Source organism: Prunus persica, chromosome G6 (genome assembly GCF_000346465.2).
Source record: "Prunus persica cultivar Lovell chromosome G6, Prunus_persica_NCBIv2, whole genome shotgun sequence".
In the NCBI taxonomy this organism is placed as follows: Eukaryota; Viridiplantae; Streptophyta; class Magnoliopsida; order Rosales; family Rosaceae; genus Prunus; species Prunus persica.
Window position 1 is genome coordinate 24,339,169 of NC_034014.1, and position 17,329 is coordinate 24,356,497.

General features: G+C 37.3%; 3 protein-coding genes across 7 annotated transcripts; 1 reads left to right on the plus strand and 2 right to left on the minus strand.

Moving 5' to 3' along the window:
* Positions 1,601-3,174, plus strand: LOC18773572 (probable membrane-associated kinase regulator 4). Its single transcript, XM_020565385.1, has one exon. It carries the CDS (start codon positions 1,783-1,785, stop codon positions 2,956-2,958), a length of 1,176 nt encoding a protein of 391 aa, XP_020420974.1. The 5' UTR covers positions 1,601-1,782; the 3' UTR covers positions 2,959-3,174.
* Positions 6,575-10,043, minus strand: LOC18772321 (ankyrin repeat-containing protein At5g02620). Of its 5 annotated transcripts, none has more exons than XM_020567172.1 (4): positions 9,865-10,043; positions 8,615-9,148; positions 7,930-8,339; positions 6,575-7,712 (listed from the first exon to the last, which is right to left on the minus strand). In XM_020567172.1, the coding sequence occupies exons 2-4, from the start codon at positions 8,946-8,948 to the stop codon at positions 6,792-6,794; spliced, it is 1,665 nt and encodes a 554-aa protein (XP_020422761.1). In that variant the 5' UTR covers positions 8,949-9,148; positions 9,865-10,043; the 3' UTR covers positions 6,575-6,791. The 5 variants fall into 5 exon arrangements, with proteins under 5 accessions (XP_020422761.1, XP_020422760.1, XP_020422759.1 ...); XM_020567171.1 differs by having other exon boundaries at positions 8,615-9,151; XM_020567170.1 differs by having other exon boundaries at positions 9,679-10,043.
* Positions 12,853-16,901, minus strand: LOC18774895 (ankyrin repeat-containing protein ITN1). The gene is made up of 4 exons (XM_020565295.1): positions 16,573-16,901; positions 15,679-16,269; positions 14,742-15,151; positions 12,853-14,487 (listed from the first exon to the last, which is right to left on the minus strand). The coding sequence occupies exons 1-4, from the start codon at positions 16,604-16,606 to the stop codon at positions 13,660-13,662; spliced, it is 1,863 nt and encodes a 620-aa protein (XP_020420884.1). The 5' UTR covers positions 16,607-16,901; the 3' UTR covers positions 12,853-13,659.

Genomic DNA, 17,329 nt, shown 5'->3' on the forward strand with positions numbered 1-17,329 from the left:
CCATGGCAGGCCCTCCAATCCATGCCAAAATACTATTTTACCAACTAGGTCAATAAAAAAGTTGACAATAAAACCCATGTCTACAAAATAGGGAAGAAAAAAAGAACAGGAAAAAGAGTTGGGTAAAAGCTAATGTTGACGAACAAAATAAGAAAATGACCTCATACATTATTGGGAAGATGATGTAGAATCTTAAATTAAATATGAAATACAAAATCCTTTTTACATTATTCTAATTTCTAAGACACTGACTAAACAAATATTATGAAGTTCTGTTCTCAGATGTTTTTTACTGGCCATGAAGTTGGACCTTGTGGGTTGTTTTTACATGTTAATATGGTCAACAGTTTGAAATTCCAAAGACAGATATTATAAACAATGATGATGATGAGGTTAAATCTTTGCAACAATTTTGACTAGGTTAGATAAGGACATCCACATATGATAGCCCATGATAGTTGTTGTTGTGGAGACAATATAATTTTTTATTTTGTGTTCTTTGATGAAAAAAATGAAATGAAAAATCTCTCTCTCCCCTCCACTGATTATAGAATTGTGAGTGAGTGCAGAAAACCAGATTTCGAGAAGTGGGTTGCCCAGACAAACATAAAAAATACACAAAATGGTTTTCAAATTCAAATCTTGGTTGCAGGGAGGTTAGTGGATGTTGCAGAAAAATAACATAATTATACATGTAATTGGCATATAAACATGAGGTGCATTATTTTGAAAGAAGGTTGGAATCTGAGATCTCTATTGTTTGTAAGGAAGGCAAAGTTCTTTTTTTTTGGGTTAGATCGTGTTGGCTGATTCTCTTTTTGTGTTTTTTATAAAGGAAAATAAAACAGTTACAAATGGTATTTGTCATAGAACCTAAAATATGGGTTCAATCTTTGAGGGAAATTCAAAAGTGCTACAAATAACCTAAACGGTGAAAAGGAAGCACAAACTTAATTAAGAGAAGTGATCCATTTAGAATTCCCATATAGATATTGGATGGATATCAAGATTTCAGATTAGATTTCATTTCTCAGAAGTTTGATTTGCTCTCTCTCCTTCAATCGTCAATGTACTTTCATTTTCTTAACAGTGTTCAAAAGATGGGGTATGTTGCTTACATTGAAACTCTCAATAAAAACAGAAGCGCTGCCCTGTCAACATCTTGTACTTGAAGTCTAAGCTTTGTGCTCAAACATTTGAAGAATCCAAATTCAAGGCATTTACAGTAAGAGTGGATGTGGACTAAGAAAAACGTACATATATCGGGATGTTCAAGCCATGTCATCCCACTAATCACGCTCTACAGTCTTGTCATTACAAAAGTTTGATTTGATGGTTTGATTATAAGCAGCTATGTGTCAAAATTTGGTTGGTTCAAATCTGCCTTAAGAAAACTATAATTTCTCAGGAAACTGTCAATAATCACAACATTAAAATCTCATGGGACGGTTTAAAAAAACTGTGATTGGAATCTATTGAAGCTACAAAACTATTGTTCTTTAGCCCAAAATACAAGAATAAGCTACAAATTAATGTTCTTAGCCCAAAAGGAAAAAGTTATAGTTATTTTCTTTCTGCATTTTAGTTCTTGGAAGCATTCCAGATATTGAAAGAGAAAAATTATTATACTATTATTTATTATTCTAACTTGGCAACACCTCTACTTTAAAGGGTGCTCTGCCTCTTCCTTCACCAAGCTCTCCTTCCCATAAGCATCTTCACACACAAACACACACTCACTCATACACACACACACACACAGAGTGAGCAGGGTTACATGAGATGGCCAGAAGCCAAGCCTCATGTGAAAATACAGATGAAGACTACATAGACATGGAAGTAAGCTCCTCCTCTAACTTCTTCTGTTATTCCATTGGCTCTCCACCACAAACCAGAGAGTTTGAGTTTCAAATGTCCTCAGTTTCTCAAGATAAAGAAACTACAACTTCCCCAGCTGATGAGCTCTTCTACAAAGGTAAGCTCCTTCCTCTTCATCTCCCACCTCGCTTACAGATGGTCCAAAAGATCCTTCAGAGCTCAAACACCTCACTTGGGAACAAAACCCAAGAAGCCATTGAAGACAGCTTCAGCATTCCCTTCATCAATAGCTCTACAATCACAGCTTCCACCAATACAAGCACCCCATTGGATAGGTCCTGCAATATCTCACCGTCAGAGTCTTGCAGGGTCAGCAGTGAGCTAACCTCAGATGAGTACATCTCTGAATGGACAGCTGAAATGTGTATTAATTTCATTGGTGGTCATGATCATCCAAAGAAATCTTGGTCCACAAAGCTCCAGCAGATCAAGCAGTCTTCTTTGGGTCAAAAGCTCAAGGCTTCAAGGGCATATGTTAAATCTTTGTTCAGTAAGCCCACTTGTGCAGATGACTACTCTTGTGCAAAGCCAGCAAGAAATGCAGAAGCAGAAAATGGTTCAAAAGTCAAGGACTTTTGCTCAAATAAGTACATGAAGGTGGCCAAGAAAAACCCTTTTGGGACAATTGACAATGGCAGATTTCAAATATCATCAACTACTCTCATGAAAAGCATTGAGAAAGAAATGGCCGAGGAAAATGCCAATACCCACAGAAAGTCATTCTCTGGGGCCATTCAACATCCATCTGCACCAAAATCCTTGTGTTCATCCACAACTTCCTCTGTTTCTTCATCTTCATCTTCTTCTTTCTCATTCAGCTCAAGTGGGTTCTCTGATATGCAGTTGCTGAAGAGAAGTACCAGTGCAAATTCAGAGCTTGAGAGCTCAATAGAGGGAGCAATTGCTCATTGCAAACAGTCCCAGCAGCTCTTTAGCTCAAGAAAGAGTGCAAATGAAGGTCATGGGTTCTGTTCACTGTCTGCTTCAAGGATGCAGTTTGTCGGGGTCAAGAGATCTCACCAGGCCACATCTAATGATATGAGAGACACACACATGAATATGATTACATTATATGATTGAGAATTTCAAATGTTTCCCACTACCAAGTTTTCCTGTTAATCTCTTTTGAATTTGGGCTTCATTTTAATTTAATATGCAGTGTGATTGATGTACAGGCATTTGCACGTTTTTCTAGCACTGTTTGATCAGAGTCATCAGACTTTCTTGGCCTGCATTCATTTAGAGGATTTTACTGTTCAAATAAAAAAAAGTTTAAAAACACTTTCCCTGGTTCAACTTTTGTTACATCAGAAGTTTTGTAGTTACAATTGAGTTGGTTTGATTATCTTTGTTACTTAGTATAATATGCATTAATGTCATTAATTATTGCGTGTGACAAATGACTTGCTCCCCTCTTTATTAAAAAAAGTCATCAAGATATGACCCAACGAAGACATTTTAAAGATCATTGTATTGTTTTATATAACTTTGGTGACCAATGGATCTATAAATTCTAATCCAATATCTCCATGTTGAATAATGTGGAGAAAAAAGTCACAACTACATGGTTTAAACGTACCTGATCTTTAAGATAGTCCATAAGCCTTGAACACGCCAAGAAATCTATAAACTATTGCAAGTTGGACTTCCCTTAGAGTTTGATTTTTGGATGTCCTTTTTCTATTGAGAAAAACAATAGTATGCTAAACTCACACACTACATTTATGCGAAGACTTGAACCTATAATCTTTCCTGAAGAAATAATTGCTTCAAATCACTACACTAGTGGATTTTTTCGGACTTCCCTTAGGGCACTTTCAACGGAAGGTCTTTTGCCCGGGGAGGACAAGGTCTAGCCCACAAGACGACTCCAACGCGCAAAGGCAAGCCTGGGCAAGGCGTGGGGCCCACCTACCTGGGCAAGCCCTCAGGCAAAATCAACCTGTGCTACTGCTTGGGCAATTGATGTAATGCTGACTTCATAATGACATCAGCAACTAATTTAAATATTAAAAAAATTGAAAAAAAAAATTAGAATTTTTTATTATATAAATACCTAACCATATTCTTTACTTCTCACACCAAAACTCTATACAAATTTATCTCCTTATATCTCATATGAATAATGGTTGTCCTTGGGCTGACATAGTAATGCGTGAAAACATAATAAGCATTTTGCAAGGGCTATCATTATTTACATGAATAATGATAGCCCTTGCTTTCCCTTGCTCTTTGTTATGACAAATAAGTGAAAGTACTCTTAGAGTTAATTGATGCTGAAAATAGAAACAATTTGGAAGCATCAGAAGTAATGGAAAGAAATTGAAAATGTGTTAGCACAACTAGTAAAGTCCCCCAAAATAATAGAAACCTTTTTCTGTAAAGTGAGTGAGTGACTCAAACTTTTCTAGTGGTTCGGCTACGGTAAAATTAGCTAGGTCTTTGTCCACACCAGCAGCTAGCTGGCTTCTATAAGCTGCTTTTCTCCTGAACTAGATTCTCAATGAAAGTTTCAGGCTTTATGTCCATCATTCTTTTTTGTTTTTGGATAAAACCATCATCGTCCTTTTAGACTTTAAAGTTCTACATTTACCCAAAAGAACTGTGGGTTATTTGTTCTACTGTTCTTTCTCTTCTAGACTTCTGGTCACTACTGTACTGCATAGAAGTTAGGGACACATAACCCATTTATCTTTTCTCTGTCATTAAGGTGACCTTCCTAATTATCAGGTGATCTCATAATCCCTATAGGGGAATTCCCCATGATTAAGGTCACTTTCTAATTTTTCTTTTTTTAAATAATAATTTATTTTAAACTAATTTAAACTACGAGAGAAAAATTCGAATTCGAGTGCGAGTCACATCCTAAAATACTTTGTTTTTCTAAAAGAAGCACAATAATTGTTCTCCAGCAGTTCAGCCTGGAAAATTAACACCAAGTTATGTCGTGTTTGAATTCATCTTACTGCATTGAAAACTATAGTTACAGTGTTCCTGTCTGCCTCTGCAGAGCATCCACAGAGGCATGTTACATGTATCAGAAATGTATTTAAATAAATAAAAAGGAATGTAACAGCAATGTCACACAAAAACTATTACTGAAGTCAAAAGATGAATTGAAAATGGCAATTTTCAGGCCAAGAACATTTTAGCATTCCATTCTTTTTCTTTATCTTTTGATTTTGACTGAACATTCATTTCAAAAAATGTGTCTGCTAGATTTTTGACAGGACAAGATGTATGAAACTCATTTGTAGAGCCCTAGGTAGGAAATACATACAATACAAGCATATATAACAAGAAACTCATATCCCCACCATAACATCAACATGGTTGTCTATGCCAAAGTTGAGAAGGATAGGTCTTGTGCCTCTTGAGGATGAGGAGAAAGATTTTCATGAAATGGGTATAACACTATTTTGCTATGTTCGGCTAATAACGCTATAACATGTGTGATAACACTTCTACGTTGCTTAATATTATTAATCGGGATGTTATCTCCATTGCAACTAAGTTTTTCTTAAGGAAAGGATGAGCATGTTAGAAATTATTAGTAACAACATCTCTATCTACAAGTAAAATGAGGGTGAAAAAGTTAGAAAACTATCTGCATTATCAGCTGCCTTTAAGTTTTATGGCTTTTCTTGTATTTATGTCCTGTTCAGATTGATATGCCACTAAACCAGACAAGATCATATTTGTTAGAAAGCAGAGGTCTCTGATATCATAAATTGAGGGAATGGAAATTTCAACACTATAATATGTTGGAAATTTAAGGCACTTATATTGGAAATGTAATGGGGACCAATAGACTAATTATTAGTGTTTCTGAGAAAAAAGTATATTATGATTTTGGAATTTGGAGAGGCCAGAGCTCTTAGCATCACATAAGGAACAAATTGTTCTTTCTCCTCATACATAATATCTTTCTCTATTGACTTCATTTGTCCACATGAATAAGAAAAAATAATAAAAGCATGTTCTAATGATGCAGAAAAACTTATGTGAAACGGAAATAGAAATCACAGACTGTCTCGTAAAAACTTATCATATGTGGCATGTTATGATTGGTTGGAGTAACAAAACTGTGATATTGAGTGTTTATCTTAATGGAGGGTATGAGATGTATATGTGGCATTTGGTGGGACCGGTGAGCAAGTGGAGCATGTCTGCATGTGGGTAGTGTCAGCTTGGAGAGATTGAAGGCATCAACATTATTTCCTTGCACTTGCAGAGATATTTCTGGACTAAATGTTTTTCTGCAAAGACCTTGTCATCTTCTTCAACTTTTATTCTGGTGCATGTCCTCATTAACATGACCACCTATAAAATGAGAAAAAGAGTTGCAGACAGGAAAAAGGCTTCTCTTTTATCCTGTTTACCCATTTTAAGGGGGGGAAAAGGCCTAAAGGCATGTACACTTCAAAAAAGAAATACTTTTTCTGCATAAGGACTTGGTAGAATGGTCCAAAACTCCAAATATATCATCATGTTACAGCTAAGGTGGATTTCCAAGTCTTGCTCCTTTCTCAGCTGAGTCAACTCATCCAAATGATGCCATCCAATCCAAAACATAATTGGATGATCTAGTGGTCATGGGCTTTTGGAAACAAGTATTAGTTGGATGTATAATATGCATATATACATACATTTTAGTATATATAAAAAAAATAAAAATAGAAAGAAAACCTCATACTTTTGTAAGTTACAAAACTGGATCAAGGAAAATATATCTTCTCAATATGCTTGAAAGAAAAAGCCCTGCTATTACATATTTAACTGGCCATCTTGTAGAACATCAACTTCTACTTGCCTAATTGAGAATGGCTGAGATTATGTTCTACATCACTTATATACATCAGGGACCAGAAAACAAATTAGGAGACAGGCAATTTATATGTAACATATCCCTATCAAATTGCATAGACTTTCTTGCTCTTAAACTGAGTGTTGAGAAGCTCAGAATCTGACATCACCGAGAAAGAACACGAGTGTGAGTGTGACCAGCTGCTCATCGATGACCTCCTAGTGCTGCTACGCATTTTAGAAGCTTCGACTCGCTGCGCAATCATCCAATAACACATTGTTCCCAATGTCGTCCCCATAATCACTGTCCCTATAGCTGTTACTCCAACAGCCAACCATTTCTCTTCTCCCACAATTATACATGACAGTGCAAGAAATGCCACTGAAACCATCACACAAGCCATCCACATTAGCTTGTTTATGACTGTCATCAGTTTCTCCTTGGCCTTCCTCTCTATAACAACAATTGAAGTTTGAACCACCACAACAGCCAATGATATGAAGAGAGCAAAAGAGTCAAAGATAAAGAAGACTACAAACTCTGTTCTGGGGGCAATATTCGCTTCTCCAGGGGAGTATCCAGGAGGGACTTCTTCGAGGGCAATATTTCCGGGAGGAGCTTTTTCAGGGGGTTTAGGGTACTGGCCCGGGAGAGTGAATATTGCAGCAAAGGCAACAGTGGCAATGAGGACAGCCACAACTGTGGTGGAGTTTATTGCATTGTTTAGTCCCTCTGAATGCATTTTGCTGAGCCGCTTTACCATACCATGCACTTGCTTTCGTGTTTGTCTTGTGTGCTTAAGCTGGTCATGCACCTCGTGTTTTATTTCACTTACAGTTTGTTTGAGTTCACGGTTTGTGTTTAAAGTTGGTGGCTTTATGGATTTGGCACTTTCAATGCCATGCTCTACTAGAATAGCAGCGATCAGTGAGTGCCCCGATCTCTCAGCAGTGTCAAGAGCAGTTTCTCCAGATTTGTTAATGGTGGTTTCGGCCACTCCCTTATAACTTAACAGCACCCGCACAATCTGCAAAAAAGTATGATCTCAGGGGCTTAACCATATGAGGATTCAAATGACCATTTAAGTATTATGTTACTATGCCCAATTGGACCTCATTCTCATTGTCACAATTCGACTTTATATGAAGATTATTATGCACATAAAGAAAGAACAGTTTAGTAATAAGCATAGGCTCATCTCTCTTTGAAATGTTTTAAATGCCAAAAAGAACACATTTTATTACCTGAACTAGAGCTTTCTGGGTTGCTATGTGCAAGGCAGTGTTGCCCTTGTTATCGACCACATTTATCAAGGAAGGATCTGCCTTCGTTAGCTCATTTACCAGCTCAACATTCTGTCCCTTGACTGCCATATGGAGAGCTGTCTGCCCCTTCTTATCATTTCTTGTTGCAATTCCAGTTTCTTTACTCAAAAGGGCCTTGACCACCTCCAAATGCCCTTTCCTTGCTGCAGAATGCAAGGCAGTTTTCCCATTGCGTTGTGCTATGGACACCAAGCTGCAACCGGTCTCCAGGAGGAAATTAACTACTTCAATATGGCCCTGTGCTGCAGCAGTGTGCAATGCTGTGCTGTTTGAGTGATCAACGGTCATCGAAAGTTCTGGAATGGCCTCCATGAGGACCGTCAGCACCTCTGCAATTCAGCAACAGAACAATGATTTGAGATGATTTACTCCAAAAATTACAGATTACTAGGTAAGCCACAATACTGTTATTATTTTTCAATTTCAATCTTTATTTACAAATTTTCCTACTCTCCTACAAAATTCACAAATGAAAATGAGGTAAAGAATTTTATGCAATAAGATGAAACTATTTCCTTTGTGATTATTGTATGTGGTGCAAATTAACATCATATTAAAGGACGGAACAAGGTGACTAAACTTGGAAACATCCATAGAGGCTTACCTAAGTTCCCTTGCTTGGAAGCAATGTGAAATGCATCAAAGCCATTTCTAGCTTTGATGCCAGCTGAACCAATATCATAGTATTTCATCATTTCCTTCACCAAATCAACATAACCACATTCAGCTGCCACATATAAGGCGGTTTCACCCGAATGATTCTGCTTCGACAACACTTCATTCAAATCCGCCTCCCCACAATTAGAGATGATTTCTATGACCAATCCCAAATTTCCTTGCCTTGCTGCCAAATGCAAGGGAGTGTCTTCACGTTTTCCTGTCAACTGCTTAGTCATCTTCTTCTCACTGAAGCTCTGTTGCCTCACTGGAGCTTCCATTGTTCAATTCCAATTCTGTTTGATCAACTTTAAAATTAAAGTTTTCCCTTTTCACCATGAAGACCAAAAGTCAAGCATGGCAACCCCAGAAGACCAATTTATGAATGACGAGGATAAGATAATTCAGATGATTCCATGAGTTTGCACGTGGGAAATCTGGAAATTTGATTCCTTGATACCCATAACACACACACTGACATCTTCTGCACCAAAATAATTCAAATTATTAAAGTAAAGCCCAATTGTAATTTGTCTCTCTCTCTCTCTCTCTCTCTCTCTCTCTCTCTCTGATTATTTATATACACAAATTTTTCATCACCCATCATTGCAAAACAGTCATCATAACAAGAGGGCAAAAAGCAGAGAACAAAAGCAGTGAGTCTTCGAAGTTGAAACCGTGTTTGCAGTGTGAAATCAAATTATAATAATGCATAAAGTCATCCAAAACAAAAGTTAAAACTACAGTTGGGCATTAAGTTTGGGGAGATTCTTCGATAAGTATTTAATGTTAAAGATTAGTTACATATTTCTAATATCAACCGTTGGATTGAATGTAATCTGAGATTCTTCAATAAGTATTTTATGTTAAGAATTAAGAATTAGTTACATATTTCTAATATCAGCCGTTTGATTGAATGTAATCTGCATATTAAATTTACCAACAAATCTAATGCAATTCTACAGCCGAGATTAGAAATACGTAACAAAAACCACTAATTTAAAACTATACCTAATCAAAGAAGTGAACTTTATGAAACAAAATGTATGGACTTGCCCATTTTGCTCTTGGGTTTGCAAGAACATGGCTTCTTTCTTCCTCCAAATCAGAAACTGAAGTGATGAGAGGACCCAAGTAATTCATCTCACATACTCAAAAGCAAAAATGAAAACAAAAATGGTGCATATGAAATGAAACCTTTTTGAAAGTGTGAAAACTGAGGGAGCCCAAAAGTGAAGTTCAGTGGAGTGCAGCAGATTACAAGACTTTTAAAAAAAGGAGATGTTGATGGCTCACTAGACTCGAGGATGAAGAAGAAAGAGGAGTCCGCCTCAGCTTCCTTGCAAGAAAGACAGATGTCATTCGTTTCTTTTTATCCTCCCCTCTCCAATCAAATATTTGGCTAGTTTTGGACAACGACCACTTCTGTTTCACCACGCCACCATCAAATATGGAAATTTGACGCGCGCCTATGTGTTTCTCGCATGCCTATAAACGCGGTTACGCATCATCAATGAGATTTGATTGTTTTTTTAAAACAGTGATTTCAGGCTCTGTTTTTTTTTGGAATACAAGGATAATCTAAATTATAAATTTGTCATACAGATTTATTTTGCAAATCAAGACCCTTTTTTATTGGGTTAGATTCCACTTACAAACAGTAGTATTAGTTTAATAATCCAATCATAATCGAAATTCTATAGTTCTTAACTCAACAAATCAAATCTGGATTAATGTTAATCACATGTTTTGCTAATCATGGAGATGATTATTTGAACTTACTATCCTTTTTTCTTTTTCTTTTTTCATATTGGAGGAATACTATCATACCAAATGGGAGTGGATGGTTATGTTTATTTTGGTTTAGTATGCTACATGTCACTTTAGAGAAATTAATATTGATTATTTTCTGTGTGGATACAATTTACATGAAGGAGGATTCGAACTTGAATTTGAAAGTACGGACGTATTACTCTAATCAACGTGCCTAAGCCGCACCTCCAAAACTAATTATGGTTTAAGTAAATTCTTACGTTACTCAACATTTACCACTTGGCAAAAAAATTATTCTTGGAAGTTACAGTCTGAGGTGGGCTAAAGGACATGGGCACATTAAATAGCTTTGTTGGTATATGACAAATTGTGGGTTGATTTAGGAAGGTTCCAAAAATACCAAAAAAGCATTGACTTGGGTAAAAGACAAGTCAAGGCCGGCAAAGAACATAAATGAGAATCCGGCAAAATCATGCCCTCATATTTCCATCACCCACCTGGCTTCAGTGTTTCACGCATCTTTCTATTTTCAGTGGTCGGTCGAGATGCATCCACCAATAGCCCAAGAAAACAAAATTGCTACTTATAGTTATGAATTCTTGGGCCATTTCTTCTCCGCACCAAATACATTTTTCTCGACGTTTGATCGAAATAGACAAATGTGTTATTCGAGTTGCAGAAACACTTTATTGGAAAAGCACCTAATTATAGGTTACTCGTTAAGAAACGTTTCCTTGCTCATAAGCGCTTTTTGTGCCAAGCTTTTTCGTTAGAATCACAACAATATTTTATTGGAAGGTCAATTGATTCTTTGAAAAACACTTTTCCAACCTAGAAAGCATTTCTAGATACTTCTGTCAGAGGAAAATCGTCCCCAAAGGAAACCAATTTATTTTGCAGGGAACAAGTGTGGAACCGAGTAGTTCACTTGCCATGGTGGCCGCCGTCACACAGAGAGACCTCCTGTAGACCACACCGCATGAAGCACCTGGGTCTTTCTAACGACTTATGATATGAAGGAACCATAATTGACTTCTGGGAAGAGCAGACAATAATAATTCAACTAAAAAGAACACTGAAGGGAAGCACCCAACATTTTGTCATCCCCACCATCACAAAATCTTAATTAGCGGACAATGAAAATATAAAGGGTTAATCGTTTTATTAGTCCCTGAATTTATACCCAATTTGCATTTGAGTACTTCAATTTTCAAAATGATTCTCATGGTTCTTTAACTTTAGTTTTGTTAAGACAAATGGTTCTGCCGTCAATTTTGTTAACTTTTCTGTTAAGTGCAGAGGCAAAATGGTATTTTTGTATAAAAATTGATAAAAATATGAATAAAAAATTAAAAAAACTATAAAATTAAAATTAAACTCTCTCTCTCTCCCCCTTTATCCCGATTTCTACTCTCCCCAAGCTTGATTTTTCTTTTATTTTTTGTTGGTTTTTTATTTGATTTTCTTTTATTGTTATTTTAAAGATATAATTTTTTATTCATTTTTTTGGTTTTAATATAAAAATACCATTTTGCCCCTGCATTTGACACAAAAAGTTAACAAAATTAACGGCAGGACCATTTGTCCAAATGAAACTAAAGTTAAAGGACCACGGGAACTATTTTGGAAATTGAGGTACTTAAATGCAAATCGGGTCAAAATTCAGGGATTAATAAAACTATTACTCCAAAATATAAAAATAATGGCTAATCTCTCAACCATGAAGTTGATTTCTTGACATCAATATCTGCTTTGTTTTGACCAAAAAAAAAAAATATCTGCTTTGTTTTTTCGTTAAACATGGATTTTGTTTCTCTTAGAGCACAGAAGTTTTCAGAAACTTAAAACCTGTTCCATGTGGAGAGCCAGCTCACATTTTCACACTGACATACAGACACCAATTAGAGCAAGAAAAACATGCCTTGAATTGACTTCCAGCTTCAGCTAACAAATAAGTGGAGGATGTAAAAAGTGCTTCAAACAGTGCATGAAAAGATGCCACTCAAGCTGTGGGATCACCATCCACCAAATTGGTTGCACCAAAGCAAAAGTTCTTTTATCCTGATAAAACAGAAAGATGGAAATGAGCAACCTTTTTTTTGAAAATGTACAAGCTTTCCTAATAGGCTCAAGCTCAGGTGAAAGTAAGAAAGAGAATCATTTAGCGTGTTCAACTAATCAACTCCTAAAGTTGCCAAATCTTGCAAATTGGCTATTGTGACTGAATTTAACTAATCACTGTCATTATATTTGGATCAAATATGAGTATTCAATGCTTAGGAGCCTCGGGCCTCTTGAACATTGTGCAAATCAGATGCCTTTTGTTTTTACGGAATCATCCAATTGTCAATAATGTGATAAGTGCTATCAAAGTTGACCTGAAAATATGCAGAGAGATGAAGGAAAAGGGTACCTTCTGTAGAAACATTGTCAACATCTTGGGTCCTCTAATTGGAGTATGTCCTCCCTGATCTGCATGGACAAGAACCTCAACAGTCAGTGTGACGCAAAAACTATCTTCCAGTGTTTTCTCCTTAAAGCTTTTGCTTTGTTAAACACCATCATGGGATTTGTAACTGATGCCTCACTCGTAGAAGGAAATTTCGTAATAGAAACTTCATGAGTAAAAGAAACATGTGATGAGGGAAAAGTAGAAATGGAAACCTGTACCAGAGACATCCCCTTGGAGCAAACTCAACTTTTTTATAAGTTCAAGCAACATCCACCTAATACATTGTTTTTTCAGCCATCTGATTGTATGCGCAACATGTAATGCTTCAGATTTCATTCACTTATCAGATACACTCACATTTTTCAGACAAATAATGTCGAGTAAAGTCACATTCAAAATTTTGATCAACTAATCAACAAGTCACTATCTATGCTAGAATTCGAATAGCATATCACCAGTGACGAAACCTATATAAGTTACAAATGAAGACTGATACCATGTGTACGCCGTATCGTATACAAATGATATTTCTCACTTTCTGCATTTGAAGGTTAAGGATATGAATAGTTTTGCTGCAAAACTTTGTACTCCTCGAGACACCCAAAACTTCATTTTCAAAAAAGTCCACTCATTGATGCTATTACTAGGGTCCCTGAATTTCGTATGTATAGGTTAGAACCTCTTATGAACCAACTACACTTGTATTGATTTTCTTCTTCATGTTAAAGGCAGACAGAACCAGAGGCTAGTTCCAAACTAGACTATCATCACAGGGCATATATACGGTTAACTTCTGAATCAGACTCTGAGTGACGCGAGGAATAGATGGTTCCAGTCCTCGACATCTTCTCTCTCTTCCTCACTCTACGAAACTTTTTGGACTTCACCACATAATATGTCATGGTACCAAGAACTCCTGCCATTATAACTCCCCCAATAACTGTGACAAGGATTGCAGCCCATATATTACGCCGGCCAACCACTATATATGCTGAAGAAATAAATGCTACTGTAGTGCAGACAGAGGCCAGCCACATCAACTTATTGATCACTTCCACAACCCTCCTCTCCGTCTTTGTTTCCCCTCTGACGAGGGTGATTTGTACCAAAACAACAGCCAATGATGTGAAGAGCGAAAGAGCATTAAAAATGAAGAAGATTTTGAAGGATACACGGAACGACACCACAGCCTCCCCAGAGTCTAAATCGCCACCAGGAAGTGTAAATATAGCTGCAAATGCTACTGTTGCAAAGAGTGAAGCAACCACTGTGACTGAGTTAGTGGCATTATTGATTCCTTCCCTGTGTAGCTTACGGAGCTCCTTGGCAATTCCACTAACACTCTGGTTGGTTTTGCGAGCTTGTTCAAGCTGAGTATGGACATCCTTTTTTATCTCTGTCACAGTGTTTCTAAGCTCATCCCTTGGCTGGTTAAGTTCATTTGCTCGGACAGCACCGTATTGAGTCAAGTTTTCCTTAATTGTTGTGATTTCTTCAGAGTAAGGAAGTCCTTCAGCTATATCAAGGGATGTTTTATGGTCTCTTGTTAGAGCATTCACATTTGTGTAACGAACGAGTAACAGCTCATTGACTATCTGCAAGCGTGATGAGAAATTGAATTACTAAAGATGTAAACCAAGCTTAACCCAAGTTAATTAAAGATCAATCCACAACTTATTGGCAAAACAAGGTTTAGACTCTTAAGGAATGCAAACCTAATGTGCATCCTTAATCATATGGCCAGAACTTGTAAAAAGGAAAAACTGAATAAAGTCAGTAGCATCCCATCATAGAACAAGAACATATTAAAAGTATTAAAATGTGAAGATCCAAAAGTTGAAATACATACCTCTACTCGCTTTTTCCTGGTGGCCACATGTAATGCTGTATTGCCGAACTTGTCTGGAAGCATGACAATTGCTGGATCCCTTTCGACAATCAACCTCACCACTTTACTGCTGACACCTTTTACAGCCATATGCAAAGCAGTCTGTCCTTTCTTATCCGTGCTTCTTGCTAGTTGTGGACCCCTGTCAAGCAAAGTTTTCACAATATCTACATGCCCCTGCCGTGCAGCAAGATGCAATGCATTCTTCCCGTTGGATTTAGAAACATCCAGCAAACTAGGATCTTTTGATAGTAATTCTTTAACGACTGCTGTATGCCCTCTTGTAGCTGCAGATACAAGAGGGGTAGCATTTGCCTGGCCAACTGTTTTGCTAAGCCCCGGGTCATAGTCTAACAGCACCTGGACAATGGCTGCATAAAGCGAGTTATTGAACTGAGGTGACATGGTACTGAAATATTTTACTATCCGTTAAACCAAAAGAAACTGGAAAGCAGAACCAAAAGACAAGCAAGTAGCAAGCAGTGTCAAGACTTGATTATGAATAATCACCAATAATGGGGCAGAAAAGGCTCACACTGGATGAATTAGAATGAAACAGGAAATGAACTTCTCAAAAGGAGCCATGCCTGAAATGGACACAACACAACACTATTCCGACTCTAGCGAGGATTAATTATCTATCATGTTTGCCTACAGTATCAATAGTTAAGCACCAGAACAAGATATAGACTCAAAAAATCCACTGAGAATACAAAACAGCTGTGGTCTTTTGTTTGACCAGCGATGAACATTAACATCAATTCTGGTTACCTACCCCTTAAAACTTTCCAGATGAGGTCTGAAAATTACAATAATGCATTCCATTTCAACCCTTAACTGAATCAACAGCAACAACAACAATACAAAGTTTGGCTGAAACTATTTGACTAATGATTACCTTTTTGCCCTTGATTTGCAGCAATATGCAACGCATCAAACCCGACCTGATTCTTCAACGAAATGCCCTCCTCGGTCATGTAGGGCAAAAGCTCCTCTACAATACCAAGATGCCCCTGCTCAGCCGCAATGAAAAGGACCGTCTCTCCCAACTCATTCACCTCATTCACAATGGCAGACCTTATCTCAGCCACCTCTTCATCAAACTCAGAACCCACCATCTGGGCATCAATCTCCCCCAGAAACTGCTGCACAGCCGCCAAATCGCCCCGGCGTGCAGCCAGGTGTAGCTCCGTGTCATTGTGGCGGCCGGTCACCTGCTTCACATACTTCTTCTTCCCCAACTGATCAATGCGCTTGCCGGAATTGGACAACACCAGAGACTTACTGGAATTCGAAACAACCAGGGCCTTGCCTGAATTCGAAACAACCAGGGCCTTGCCTGAATTCGAACCCAGCAGAGACTTGCTGGAATTGGAGAACACAAGAACCGGCCTCGACGGGTGAGGTGACGATGGCGGCTCCGAGAGAGCTCCTGGGGTTGAGGGCTGCACTAGCCCCTTCTCCAGGTCCCTCCCTAAACCCTCACATCCTTACCAATCAAAATTCAAAACAAAATCCACAGTTCCAATATTCATTTCCACCAAAATAAATAAATAAACCAACACATTGCATCAAATACTCTATGCATATATAACAAAAACCACACACACATTCAGAAAAAAGAAAAAGAAAAAATCTTGCAATTTTCCCGCGAAATTAACCGAATTGAGAAACGAAAATGAGGGATCAGGGAAAACCCAATTCCTCTTCCCATTCACTTTCATTTTCCTGCACATTCTCAGCAGCCAAACATACACGAACATGCAGAGAGAAAGAGGGAGGGAGATAGTACCTGAATCACGTCCGACTCCCAAACGGATTTGCATTGTGAAAAGCGAGCGCTTATATGTTCATTTTTTTTACTTAAAAATGTGATGAATTTGATTGGGGAAATGAAGACTGTGTGTGATTAGGGTATTGAAGGCAGGTGGAGTTGTTGAGGGGGTGGGGCGGGAGGAGGTGGCGGGTGGCGCGGGTGGCCAATGACGGGGAAACTATTTGGGGGGAGTTTTGGGGTTTTTTTAATTATTTTTAATTTTAAAAAAATGAGGTTCACATTCAAAATAAAATAAAATTTTAATAAAAGAATGAGGCCGTTAATTTGATGCCAGCCGGGCCCTGCCATTTTGAGACCACGGGCCACCGGGTCGAGCCACACCGAACACGATGAACCATAAAATATGATGTAACAAATTCTTTTTTTGTTGTTGTTGTTGTAATTATGAATTTATGATGATTTATTCAATTTAACCGCCTTCACTCGATTTTAGTTTGTTCTCAACTTATAATTTGAGTAAAGTCAGCTTTAAACTATGCATTACAACCCTTTTATTATTAAGATTTCGTACGTTCACTATTATATTTAATTAGTCTTTTCACACGTGCTTTTACGCCTGTAAGAGTTTTTTTTATAATAAACATATTATATTTATTTTATAATTAAAAATAATAATGGATAGTTGTGTTCTATAAAAATAGAATTCATTATCTTATTTTTCTTTCAATTTTAATTTTTGTAAATATAAAAATGTGTGAATTTACTATATTAT

Bases quoted from the DNA above. Each gene is read 5' to 3' on its own strand.
- LOC18773572 (XM_020565385.1), top strand. From the start codon at position 1,783: ATGGCCAGAAGCCAAGCCTCATGTGAAAATACAGATGAAGACTACATA.
- LOC18772321 (XM_020567172.1), bottom strand. From the start codon at position 8,948: ATGGAAGCTCCAGTGAGGCAACAGAGCTTCAGTGAGAAGAAGATGACT. The intron at 8,340-8,614 runs GTAAGCCTCTAT...GCTGAATTGCAG, and splicing joins TTCCAAGCAAGGGAACTTAG to AGGTGCTGACGGTCCTCATG. The intron at 7,713-7,929 runs GTAATAAAATGT...ACTTTTTTGCAG, and splicing joins CCCAGAAAGCTCTAGTTCAG to ATTGTGCGGGTGCTGTTAAG.
- LOC18774895 (XM_020565295.1), bottom strand. From the start codon at position 16,606: ATGCAAATCCGTTTGGGAGTCGGACGTGATTCAG. The intron at 16,270-16,572 runs GTACTATCTCCC...TTGATTGGTAAG, and splicing joins GGGAGTCGGACGTGATTCAG to GATGTGAGGGTTTAGGGAGG. The intron at 15,152-15,678 runs GTAATCATTAGT...CGCTTTATGCAG, and splicing joins TGCAAATCAAGGGCAAAAAG to CCATTGTCCAGGTGCTGTTA.